The 12,500-nt window shown below is 36.5% G+C and overlaps 1 protein-coding gene across 2 annotated transcripts in view; it reads right to left on the bottom strand.

Moving 5' to 3' along the window:
* Nucleotides 1-12,500, bottom strand: part of LOC137977837 (phosphatase and actin regulator 1-like) — a 22,823-nt gene that overhangs the window by 9,096 nt on the left and 1,227 nt on the right. Inside the window, exons 2-8 of one of the 2 annotated variants that reach the window (XM_068825177.1) lie at nucleotides 11,312-11,389; nucleotides 10,714-10,911; nucleotides 9,888-9,981; nucleotides 7,982-8,133; nucleotides 7,175-7,270; nucleotides 2,507-2,564; nucleotides 1-12 (exon numbers count right to left, since the gene is read on the bottom strand). The exon at nucleotides 1-12 is cut by the window's left edge and continues 44 nt beyond it. In XM_068825177.1, coding sequence (XP_068681278.1) covers nucleotides 1-12; nucleotides 2,507-2,564; nucleotides 7,175-7,270; nucleotides 7,982-8,133; nucleotides 9,888-9,981; nucleotides 10,714-10,911; nucleotides 11,312-11,389 — 688 coding nt within the window. The remainder of the gene's footprint in view (nucleotides 13-2,506; nucleotides 2,565-7,174; nucleotides 7,271-7,981; nucleotides 8,134-9,887; nucleotides 9,982-10,713; nucleotides 10,912-11,311; nucleotides 11,390-12,500) is intronic. The other variant, XM_068825178.1, reaches the window with a different exon arrangement.

Genomic DNA, 12,500 nt, shown 5'->3' with positions numbered 1-12,500 from the left:
GTACTTAGCCGCCTGCAAAAACAAGAAATCTATTTCAATTTATAACAGTTACAAGTTAATACAGTATGTTAGTGGTATGCTCATGGTTTGTTGGGTCAAGTCTTTTTAACACTCTGGGACGTTTTACAGGTGAATAAATTGATTTACTCTGTACAGGAAACTCTTGAAAGAAGAACAAGCATACATGTACAATGTATGTATCAATACAGGTATCCTGTTATATTATTTTAATTAAAAGACTGGGAGTATTCTTATGGAAATGCTTACTGGCAACAATAATTTCATTATTTCCTTAAAATTTCCAGCTAAAATCTTTCAGAAAAAAAATGCAAAATACATGAATCATTATACAAATTTACGTTTAAATAAAAGTATCTACAAGGAAGACATTAGTCTTGGTCTAAAATGACATTTTAATTTAACAACTCAAAACAATGTCAAAGACTGAAATAGGTAAGGCATCCCAACTAAATAAATGTTTACTTTAATGAGGGCATAGTTAAAAATAATGATATGCACCTAGTATCAAACGAAAGCTTCTTTTCCCAATCCAGTTAATACCATCTATTAAACATCCAGGATATAAAATGTAAAATGGCCACTAAAGCCGACTTACAAACATTTAATGCACTGTGAAAGAAAACAATACAATGCCATCTGCACATTCCACAGAAGGTCACAAAGCATGCTACTTTCCTCACTTGTTTCATTGTAAAAAACGTAACATGTATTTTCTATAACACATTCTATACAGTAGAATGTTTCAAGGAGGACCTGTGACATGTTGTATGTTTTAGTAGCCTAGCAGATTAGAAACAACAACTCCATGACTGGAATAAAAATAATAGCAACAATGCCCCATCCTTCAAACTGTTCCAGATGCAGCCTGGCTCAATCTCATTACTGTGAGTGTACTTTTAGGTTGGTTTAACCACATCTCAGCACTCAGCATTATTTTCATTCTCACATTGTAACCCTCTAATACTATTTCTGGCATAAAATATTAAAGTCAAAACATTATGCAGAGAAGGAATAATTATGTAAATACTGTAAGCTATTATAACTCAGCAGGTACAAATCATAATACTCATCATAAAAAAAGACATATTCATTCTTAAAACTATCATTATATGTGTCCCATTGAGGGAAGAAAATATATATTTTGTGACGGTTTAAGTGTGTTTTAATGTCAATTATAATAATTATCAGCAGGTAGTGTTTAGTGGGAAACCAATTGAGAACATATGTGATATTTTTAAACACCTGTTAAAATACATGTACCTTTCCTCTCATAAACATAATTCAACGTACTCATTGGCTCCAACAGAAGCCTCAATGAACAAATTTTAACCATTTTCATTGCATTAAAAGTCCTTGCAAATAGTACCAAAATCAAAGGTACAGTTGCCAGAATGTTTCATAAAAATCAGAGACAATAATCAGTAGACCTTGTGTACAAAAGTGCTAATGTTGTAAGCACACTTTGTAATCATAGGGTTAAAAATGAATTTAAGCAGCAACAAACGTAATTTTTTTATTATGTTTACTTTGACAAAAACAAGTTCAACATATAAAAAATATTAGGTGTTCAGGAAAATGTACATGTATTAACCAATTGAGTTAAAAGATATATCATTGAGTCCCATACTTGAACAAACATAACAATACCAAATGAATGATCAGTGCCAGCAGCAAACACATTGCTGACATAATTTATCACAAAAGAAAAGGATATTTTGCAAAGATTATGGATAAATTGTTTGATATTGCTGTTCATGTCAATGCCAATAAAGAATCAAATAAATCCCTGGTCTCATCTGGTGTGACACTTACAGGTTTTACTGTCTCGAATGCCAGACAATTTTACCAGTCATGAAGACATACATGCATGTATATACAGTCATACTTAACTGACCTCTCCCCATAGGGGCTTTTCAGGGCCAATGAAACAGTGAATGAAATGTGAGAACAAAGCAATAACAACAATAACTATCACTTAAGAATCCCAACTGGCCGGAGGCAACAGTGGCTATTTACAAGTGTAGCTGAGAAAATGAACCAGCAACTGGGTCTTGAACCCAGGATCCCCATATCTCAAGGCAAGCACCTTAAACACTGGGCCATGATTATGGGGGTTGGTTCAGCAATGAAAGGGTTAACAACATATTCATCCACTCAAAAATTTTCCCCTTTCACCCCTTTCTAACGCCAAGCAATTTTACTCATCAATTTGGGCCAGTTCAGCAGTAAAAGGGGTAATTGCCACTGACTCTTTTGTGGCCTATGAAACTGGAATGGACGAGAAGTAACCTATTGAAATATTTGCCCCAAACCTATGCTCAGAAAAATAGAACACTTTGAGGTTTGATAACAAAAAAAAACCCTTCATAATAAACTGTCAGCAAAATAATTGGAATTGTTAGTATGCAAAAAAAGATTGCTGGTGGCAATCAGAAGGAAGCATTCAAGTTGAGATGTTGACTAAACATTCATCCTGTACAATCACCTTATAAGTTTTGTTCCTACTTCATTCTTTCTTTCTAATTTCTCTTCTTCTGTTTTCGCTGTAAAGAGAAAGATCAAAATCATGTCCAAATAACATGTTTGTTCAATGTGGCCCACAGCTACTTCCATATTACTAAAGTTAAAAAGGCCTGTCACAGAGTATTTACATGTAAGGCCATATACAAGACTTTGACTACCAGAGGAGATGATCAGACATTTAGAGTAAGAAATCAGGACGACTGGTCAACTTGGCAGTAGGTTCGCATGCTCAGAACTACAGTACATGTACTATTATTTGATCAAGGGTCAGTCTGTGCTTTCCTGATTACCATGACACAAATATCATTGCCAACTGAGGGGAATAATGTGTCAATAAAACAATGTATGTGTTCTGTCATGTAACAGACCAGCATGACACAGCTTCAAACCAATTCTATGACTATCAAAGCAACTATTACTGAATAGGTACAGTACAATGTAAATGTTCGAAGTGAAATTACTGAACTACACTTAACCTACAAAACAAGCAAGATCAGAAAGTTAAGTGATTGTACCTTGTGACAAACACAAGCATTTTTGTCAGCAAAGAAGACTTAGAGGATTGCAATCAGTGAAGACCAATAATTTTGAAAGACAAAATTTACTGTAAAGATTTAATCCCATCACAAGAATTAAACATCAAGCGTATAATAAGTCTCAGACTATAACCTATACATGTACATTGCCTACTTAATACTGTAATCACAAATTATTTTAGTTCACCAAACTTACATAAATCCAGAAGGACTTCAGGTGATTGCCCAACTATTGAGATTATTTGTCGCAGAAATAACATAAATGTACAATGTACATTACATGATTAGTTTTTAAGCTGTTTTTTGATGAAATGGATTGAAGACAGAAAATATGACTGATGTCCACTGATAATTCATGTCGTCTGGCATGTTTTTCTGGTGCCATGTCTTCCCACCAGGTGTCAAAAAAATAATTGCCCTCATCTCATTGGAAGGATAAGTAAATAGGTCTTTATCAGCACTGGAGCAGGTGTTTGAAAATTTTAAGTGCTCTTCTTATAAGGGGACAAACTGCACAGAATAACAATCAATCAACCAAAACACATAAAAATGTTTATATAATGTGTTTTAAAATTAAGATTAAACTTGATTTTAACATCTCCTTTTTAAAAATTGTCATCAATGTTAGGGTAAAACCCACTCTTTTTTCCTTTATTTTGTGAGGGAATAACTCTAGACCATTGCATGTACATGTATAATATTTAAAAAGCATTTTTTCCCCATCTATCAACTCTGTCGTGTTCTGTTGTTCAGCCAATGAAGAATCCTAGGTATTCTGAAGATGAATTATTCACAAGAATGATATGCCACTAGACATTAAAATAATTTCTTCCTTTTGGACTTTGTGGCATTCCTTTCTTTTGTTTGAAATAAAAGAGTGTGGTTATTGCTTTCAGCAAACACTTCGTATCTCCTGAGATTAAAAGGTTCCTCCATTTCTTAACGAAATTAATTTCTGCCCAAGTTAACTGTAAGCTTTAGTTTGGAGAGGACAGATGAATGTTATTTTCCCTACAATTTTCCCATTATGACATTGTTACTGGGTTCTGTTTTCAGGATTTAAAAACTCTTGTTTTGAAAAGACTGCATCTAGATGTTGTAATGATGCCAACTGTTTACCAGTTTCAGTGCTTGGGCTCCTTCAATTGTCTACTGTATGTTTTCCTGTTACGAGGCCTCACCGATCAGTAACCCATTCAGAAGATTACACCAAGCCAACCAAATTGTTGAAGGAAAGGCCAGACCACAACACTGGGAAGTCTGTGCCCCTATTCTTTTTGAATAGTGCGTGGAACCATATGGAAAAGTTTCTCCCAGAATCACAATGTGGTTTCTGAGCTAATCATGGAAATATCAATGTGATTTTCTCTGACTGTCAGTTACAAGAGAAGGGTTGTTTGATTCAGTAAAATAATCATGAAGCCCTATGGAAAATCTTGACCAAGTTTGGATGTCCTGAGAAATTTGTTCATATCCTCAGAATTCTCCAAGACAACATGACTGCAAGAATCCTTAGCAATAATTCTGCCGCCAATGAGTCTTTCAATGTACAAACGGGTGTAAAGCAAGCCTGCATGATTGCACCCACATTGTTTCCCATTTTTGTGGCAACCTTCATGCATCTAGTAAAGAACAGAATAACTGGTAGGAAAAAAGTTGTCTACAGAATGGATGGTGGTTTATTTAATCTTACATGTAAGAGGCTAAAGGCAACGACTAAGACCAGTAATAAATCAGTGGTAGAACTGCAGTATGCTGAAGACAACATTTACTGTGTCTGTGCCTCCTAGGAGTAAGACCTTCAAGCGATTCTGAGCACCTTTGGTTATGTTCACCAGAGACTCAGCCTTTCTATAAATGTGAAGAAGACAGAGGTACTCTTTCAGCCAGCACCTGAGCAAGCTCATAATATTGAAGGTCCTAACCAATGTACACAGTTCTTCCAACTTAGACAGTATCCTCTCGAAGATCCAACTTCGACTTCAAGCTGCCAACTACACCTCTGGACAACTGCGAGAGAGAGTATTTGACCAAAGGGGTACACATACTGACACCTAAATCTGGGTGTACAAGGCTGTTGTAATATGCTCCTGAATGGCTCAGAGTCATAGACGACTTATTGATGGCACATGAAGACCCTCGAGAAATACCATCAGCACTGCCTCCACCAAATTCTGGGTGTCTGCTGGAAGGATCGACAGACAAATGTTCAATATATTGGAGGAGACAAACTGTACCAGCATCAAAGCAATGATCATCCACAACCAACTTCATTGGTCTGGTCATCTGCTTTGGATGAACAACTCTCACCTTCCAAAATGGCTGCCCTTTGGACAACTTCGATTCGGAACAAGATCAAGGGGAGGTCAAAGAAAGTGCTAATAAGCCTCCTTAAAGGCATGTGGCATCTGTACAGATAAATGGGAGGATGTGGCTTCCAACAGATCCGGTTGGCATAAGACTATACATGAGGCTGTGTCCCATTTTGAGGCCCAAAAATGAGCTAGGACCCAAGAGAAGCTCCTGATGATGAAAGAAAGGAAAAAGGAACCCACAATGCTGACTACTGCACATAAACAAATGTGACGAGTGCGGACAACTATGTGAGTCCTGTACAGAACTGATTAGCCACCTGCACATGTATGTATGCATAAAACCCGATAACAGACACCCTTTTGGTCGAAATCGTACTAGGAGTCAAGTGATACCTGATGTCCCAGAGTTTATGAACAAGGGATGTGAGACAGGGCCTGTGGTTTATAGTCCTTATCGGTGAAGACTTGAAAGGGGATGTAACTGTGGATGTAATTACAAACTAGGCAGCACTTTCTCCTCAGTTATTTCAAGACCCTGAGTGTTGGTCCAGCCGGAGTCGAACTAACAACCTCCCACATGGCAGCCCGATTCTCAACCAAGTCACTGGTGTGGGTTTTCAAATTTGGGCAATCAGTTAGTAATAATTTTTAAAAAATGATTATACATCAATAAAACAGAGAAAAATAATAATTCATAATTGAAGGCCTTTATAGTTTTGATATCATGATATCAAAGGTTGATGTTGCAGGATCACCCTAACCCTATAGTCTCCTACGAAGCCGTTCTTTGTGTGGTCACGCAACACGCCTCCCCACACAAACAACCGCTGCTTTCTTTCAAACTACAGTGTACATTCCTTTCCTTTATCTGACCAATCAGAGCTTGGTTCTCATATCCTAAAACCGTACGCGCCATAGTGAATAAGCTAATCAGAATGTCTCACCTTCACTTTTTATTGGCCACACCACCATTGTGGAAGCTTTTGTTTTGATGGTTTCAAATTTTAAATTTCCCAGTTAAGGCATCCGACGCTTTCAATCAAAAACGTAGTTTTGGAAAATAAAGATGTATTTATTAATCTACCAACAGAGTTGGAAAATCCCTGATTTATCAAGCTATATATATCTTCCTTTTGCCTCAGTAAGCCATACCTCAGTCTTTCATAACACACGATTTTTGCCAATCTCAGGCTCATGACTGTTCTCTTCTCACGTTCAATCGCCGTAGTCGCTTTTCCTTTAGATTTTCTCTGGCATTGAAGTCCTCTTCTCATTTCTTCTTATCTGATGTGCATTGAAACCTCAATGAATGTCGGTAGCATTTAACTCCCAAAAAGAGGTCGCTGTTCTCCGAGCAGTTAATACGAACATCCACACTGAGTGCAGATCAAATAATTTCAGCAAGATATACAGAACTTCTTCGAAAAATCTCTACATTGACGACCAAGTGAAGCACCTTGAGCCACCGTCCATCAATATCTTTGGAGTTTCACACGCCTTGGGTGAAATCTCTGAAGTTATGCGCGAAAATAACAGCTCGACATTTTACAAATCAAAAGGCGAGCCATGATTGGTGCAGCCCCTCATTATCACATGAAATCACCACGCAGTCCAGACAAAGGGAAAGGAATGTAAATGTAGTTCAAAAGAAGCAGCCGTTGTTTGGTGTGGTGAGGAGCGTTGTGTGACAACACAAAGAACAGCTGCATAGGAGACTACCCTGATGTTATGACAAACAATTTTATTACTGTATGATATTTGCATGAAAAGGTGACTCACTTGGCAGTATGTTTCTGGCCTCAAGTTCACTTTGACTTGGTCGGCTTCTTAATTTTAGTGCTAAACTATCTCTCCTCTTCAGCTTTGATGCTAACCCTGCATTTTAGGAAGAAAAAAGTCTTTTGTAGATTTAAATATTTTTCACTTGTGTAAAATATGGGTGTAATCCTTGTTTTAACATGGCTGGTCAACACCATGCGATCACCCAAAAATCTGTGCAACCAGCAAAACTGTAGTAGTCATTATGTGAGTATGAAAAAACATGAATACTTTGTTACAGCTTGTTTCCACCATATCCTTTCAGTGTGTGCAGTGAAGCGTAATATGATAGAACCTGGTGGCTTTGCTCTAACAAAAAGTATTGTAACCCTTTATACTTTGTTACATGACTTTGCTGCTTAATAACTTGTTGTGTGCTTGCAGATCAAAATAGTAGTCCATTAGTTATTAGTCCATAGTTATTATTGGCTGTTGTTTCTATGATTGCCACTGATGCTTCAAACTGAACGCTGAAACCTAGCACTACATCGCACACCATAATTTGACTTACAGGTACAGGTGTACATGTGCATGTATGCTCAAGAGTTGCTATCTTCCTGTCCTCTCTCTCTACCATTTTACAAAGAAAACAAAAAACAGGAAGCTGGGAAAATTATTGATAAGTTCTTTGGGATACATTTGAATCACCACAACCTCTGTAGAGGGGTTTTGCATATTTGTAAGCTTACGTAACAAATGTTTGTCACCATTCCCTTTCTTATGGCAATATGAGGGATAATCGAAAAAAACAAAATAAAATAAAAATACCAGTAACAATTCCCTGTGTTTCCTCTTCTTCATCTGAGTCAGAATAGCTACTGTCATGGGGTTCGGCTACCTGCCATTTTCTTGATATGTCCGATTCTTTTTTTCCACTTTCCTGGCCAGGGGTTTGAACAACAACAAATCTAGAGAAAATACTAAGGTTTAAAACTAGAGAAATGGATAAAGGATATTTACCCTCATCAATGTGGTATTGTCAGGATTTTTCAGACTGCAAACACATACATGCATACAACTCAAGTGAAGCTATGATCCTTGCAATTATGAACAAAATTTTAGCAATTGCATAGAGAAGACTGAAAAATTTGGACAGGATAGGACAAGATTTGAACCCATGGCCTCACGATACCGGTGTGATGCTCAACCCAAGTGTCAGCTATGAAGCCACTGATGTTGGGAGCTGGCAATTTGAGGATTCTAATGTTCCAGTGATGGATGAAATTATATATCAACGATGAAATTATATATGAAATGAATCATATATTGAACTGGTTCATACATGTAAGTGCAACTATCATAGCTTTACTTGATTTCATATCCCCAGTTCAATATATGATTCATTTCATACATGTATATCATACACCTCCAAAAAATCCCTTTTTTAGACATATACATGCATTTGTGATTCAAGGATTATCTTTTATATCACTTGTTCCCTAAATGGATGTCACTTCTGCTAAATACACAGTACCTTTCTCTAATTACATGTACATTAGTTTTCATTGTACATTATTTTATTGTTAATTCTTAATTACCTTTTAGCATGTTTAACACCGGAGAGTAATCTTTGTATAGAATTAGGTTTCCCCCAATTATTCTCCAGTCGTGTACATTTTTTAAAGTTCGTATTAACACAACAAAGTACTATATAACTTACATTTGTAAACCTAAATTTAAAGTTCTGATATCTCCTCATTGCATTATAATGATAATGTCCTAAGTGGGACCCAAAAACTGATACGTTAAAACAAAGTAGAGAATGAACAACCCTCAAAAGGCCAAGAACAGGACCACCACAGCATGAAACTTTTCAATGGTGAAAGGTGCAGGGTGTCAAGCAGAGTTAAGGGGAAATAAAATGGATACTTTCACCGAATAAGAAAAAAAGAAGCTCATTGGAAAAATGATGAATTTAGGAGATCCTTTTTGACACTGGACAAAAAAAGAACCCTTCAAGATGAGATCTGAAAGCTTCTGTGTTCACTGTTGTCAGAGGAAATTGCTTGACACAGTGACAACTTGGTTTACATTACGGTCCTGATGATGATCAACTATCTTTAAGTGTTGTGTTTTCAAGTGCTGGGGCACTAAATGAGGACACTGTACATAGAAAATAAAATCAAACATTGGTTTTTGAGGAAAAGATGAAAATCAGTCGCGAGAGTACCCAGAGAATAACCTTTTGAAGCAGAGTACAGAACCAACCAACAAATTCAACGGCATGAATGGGAATTGAACGAGAGCTACATTTATTGGAGATCAGTGATCTCAACCACTGTGTCAGCCCTGCTCCCCATACAAGTAAAAATGTTGGTAAACAATTAAGTGAGCCAGGTGAAACCTAAAAATGTGTTACCAGCATTAAAAGCGTTGAACAACCTTGAAACACAACCCTAGATAGCAGAAACTTGACAATTATTAGAAATGTCAGTACACTTGCCACTGGACTAACCCCTTTCTAGTCTCCAACAAACATTGCTGTTGTTACACAATAATTATTGGTTGTTTGGCAGCAAAGTCTAAATTCTCTGGTGAGTGCACAATTAGAACATGATAAGGTCTCAGCAGTTCCACAACTGCACATTGTTAACACTAACCAAGAACATACATGTACCGGTAAACAATCAACAGAATTTATGCACATCATGATTGAACTCTAAAGAAGTCATACCTTGCTTGCTGCCCTGCTGTATCAATACGTCTATCATCCTGAGTTTTGAAGACAGTTTCTCCTTCTGAAGAACTCTCTGCTGTGACCCTCCGAGCTGTTTCCAAACAACAATGAAAACATGAATGTCAGCTACTCTGTTATTATACAATACATACATATTTAATTGACCGCTCCCCATAGGAGCTTTTCAGGGCTAATGAAACACAACGAAACGACAGAACGTAACAACAATAACTGTTAAGAATCCCAACTGGCAGGAGGCAAGCCAGTTGGCTATTTACAAGTGCAGCTGGGAAGTTGAACCAAGGACTACCAGGAACAAATTCAGCGAGTGAACCGGGATCTCCGGATCTCAAGGCAAGCGCCCTAACCACTGGGCCACACTGCCTCCTAATTAATATTGCTGATATTATTATTTTTTAATTAGTTAAGTTTTTTTCAATTGCTTTGTTTCAGCCATGCCCCATTGTCTCAGCCATGTAGTATAGCCGGTTTTGTGCCGTTGAACATCAGATTACTGCCTACAACCTCAGATGACCAGGGCATAATAATATTCATTTCAATATTCCAGCTGTTCTTAGGAGATAACCCTTTCGTAGAGCTCCATGGTTGATATTTGGACTGGTTTGCATAAGTCAATAATGGATTTTTTAGAGATCATCATCAGCATTACATATTCTCTAAAAGATCCAGAAAAGGAAGTAAGGAACTTTAAAGGTGTAAAAATGGGAAGGTCATTGAACAATGACTGCACATGAATGCCCATGCATTTCATTAACACTTGTGGTTCAAAAATAATTATTATTTCTTTGAGAAGCATTGTTACCCAGTTCTAGAGTGAGTTGATCCATCATGCTCATCGTATCCAATTCTTTAACCTGGAGCTCTTGACTGTCTTCATTGTTAGGAAATAAGTTGCCTTGTTGAATCTGTGGTGAACTCTTATCCATCGTAGGTGATATCTTATTCCCAAGCAATGGACCATTTGACTGAAGATTTGATGTTTCATTCTCATTTTCCTTCTCTGAAACATTATTTCAACCAAATTAACACAAAACGGAAGGACGTGTATTCTACATCATACCAATTAAATGGATAGTTGGACCAAGCAAATAGTTACAAGTAAAAAAACACATATACATCAATACAAATTACAAAAACATGAGGTTACTACATGGAAAAACCATTTCTAAAAGTCTTCAAATTGCATGAGGTTCTCATTTTTTTCCGCAAGAAAATTCCATAATTTGGGACCTAAGGATCTTATAGTATTTGTATTACATTCGGGTGTCAATAAGAAATACCAAAATAATGTATTTAGTGCATAGTACAAAGTGCATGATAAAACAAAATGATTCTAATCTCTTTACTACTTAAAAATAATATTGATGGGAAACCAAAAGATGTAATAAAATTATTGATACCTTCATCTGTTATGGGAAGAATTCCTTTTTTAATCAATTCCTCTCTGTTTGTACGCACTGACAATTTTCTCTCCAGCTCTGTGTACAATACAAAACACTGCTATTGAACAAACTATTATTTTCTATTCTGGACAGAGACAAAACAGCGATGTCACAGTGTTGACATTGCTGAGTAAATGTTTGTACCATTTGTACTGCACATGATAATCACCACAAGTTATTATACATTATCCCTTGTATGCACAAGCATACAAAAACCCCTTCTCTACCACAGAGGGTGGGTGGGTGGATGCCCCCCTACCCCCTGGTTTTTGCTTTGTTTCACTATTCTGGAAAAATACATTGTATACCCTCAAGAGACAGCAGGTTACGTATTCTACATTTACTGTCAAGTTGGTTTAACATTTCAGAGTTACACATAAAAATAATATTGTTATAAATGCATGTAAACCTTGGGTCTGTGACTTCATCCACCAAGAAGATTTTAAATGGAAATTTAACCTATTGACTCCTGGGAGTGAGAATTAAAAGACTTTACTCTGTCTAAATGCCAAACAATTTTACTTGTCAATTTGGGACATCCTTGGGTCCCTGAGGAGTCAACAGGTTAAAAGTAATAATAAATCAGTGCAAACAAACATTGATTTACAAAAAACAAGAAAAAACATCACAAATTTCAACCCTTCGTTTTTTTACCGTCCTTTAAAAGGAAAAGTACTTCAAATAAAGAGAAAGGACATGAAAAGGTTACAATGAAATACCACCATTCATAATCTGATGTTGAATCCCTATTATTCATGAGTATTGCATTCATTATCAACTCAACTGACAAGTAAGCGTTTGAATAATAATATTACTCTAAATGTGAGGAATGACACCACTATACATAATTAACCATCAACTGAAACTTTATCATGCACTGCCTTTGGTACACAATTAATTTGATACAAACAGTAATTTTCAAAATTAATAATTATAACAAAAAGAGGAAGAGCATCATTCATGTTTCAGCAATGAAACCAATATCCACCTGATCTCCAATATCAAATTCTAGAATTAGTGTATGAAAAGCTTTATCTGTAAGTATAAATGCCAGTATGTCGATTAACAATAACTCAATTTAGCAAAAATAACCGAAATGAATAACATTATGATATATATAACAACCATTCCTTGGGGGTTTGCAGTT

Source organism: Montipora foliosa, chromosome 11 (genome assembly GCF_036669935.1).
Source record: "Montipora foliosa isolate CH-2021 chromosome 11, ASM3666993v2, whole genome shotgun sequence".
Taxonomy (NCBI): Eukaryota; Metazoa; Cnidaria; class Anthozoa; order Scleractinia; family Acroporidae; genus Montipora; species Montipora foliosa.
The sequence above is the reverse complement of the archived record's forward strand: the minus strand, read 5'-3'. Positions and strand labels throughout refer to the sequence as shown.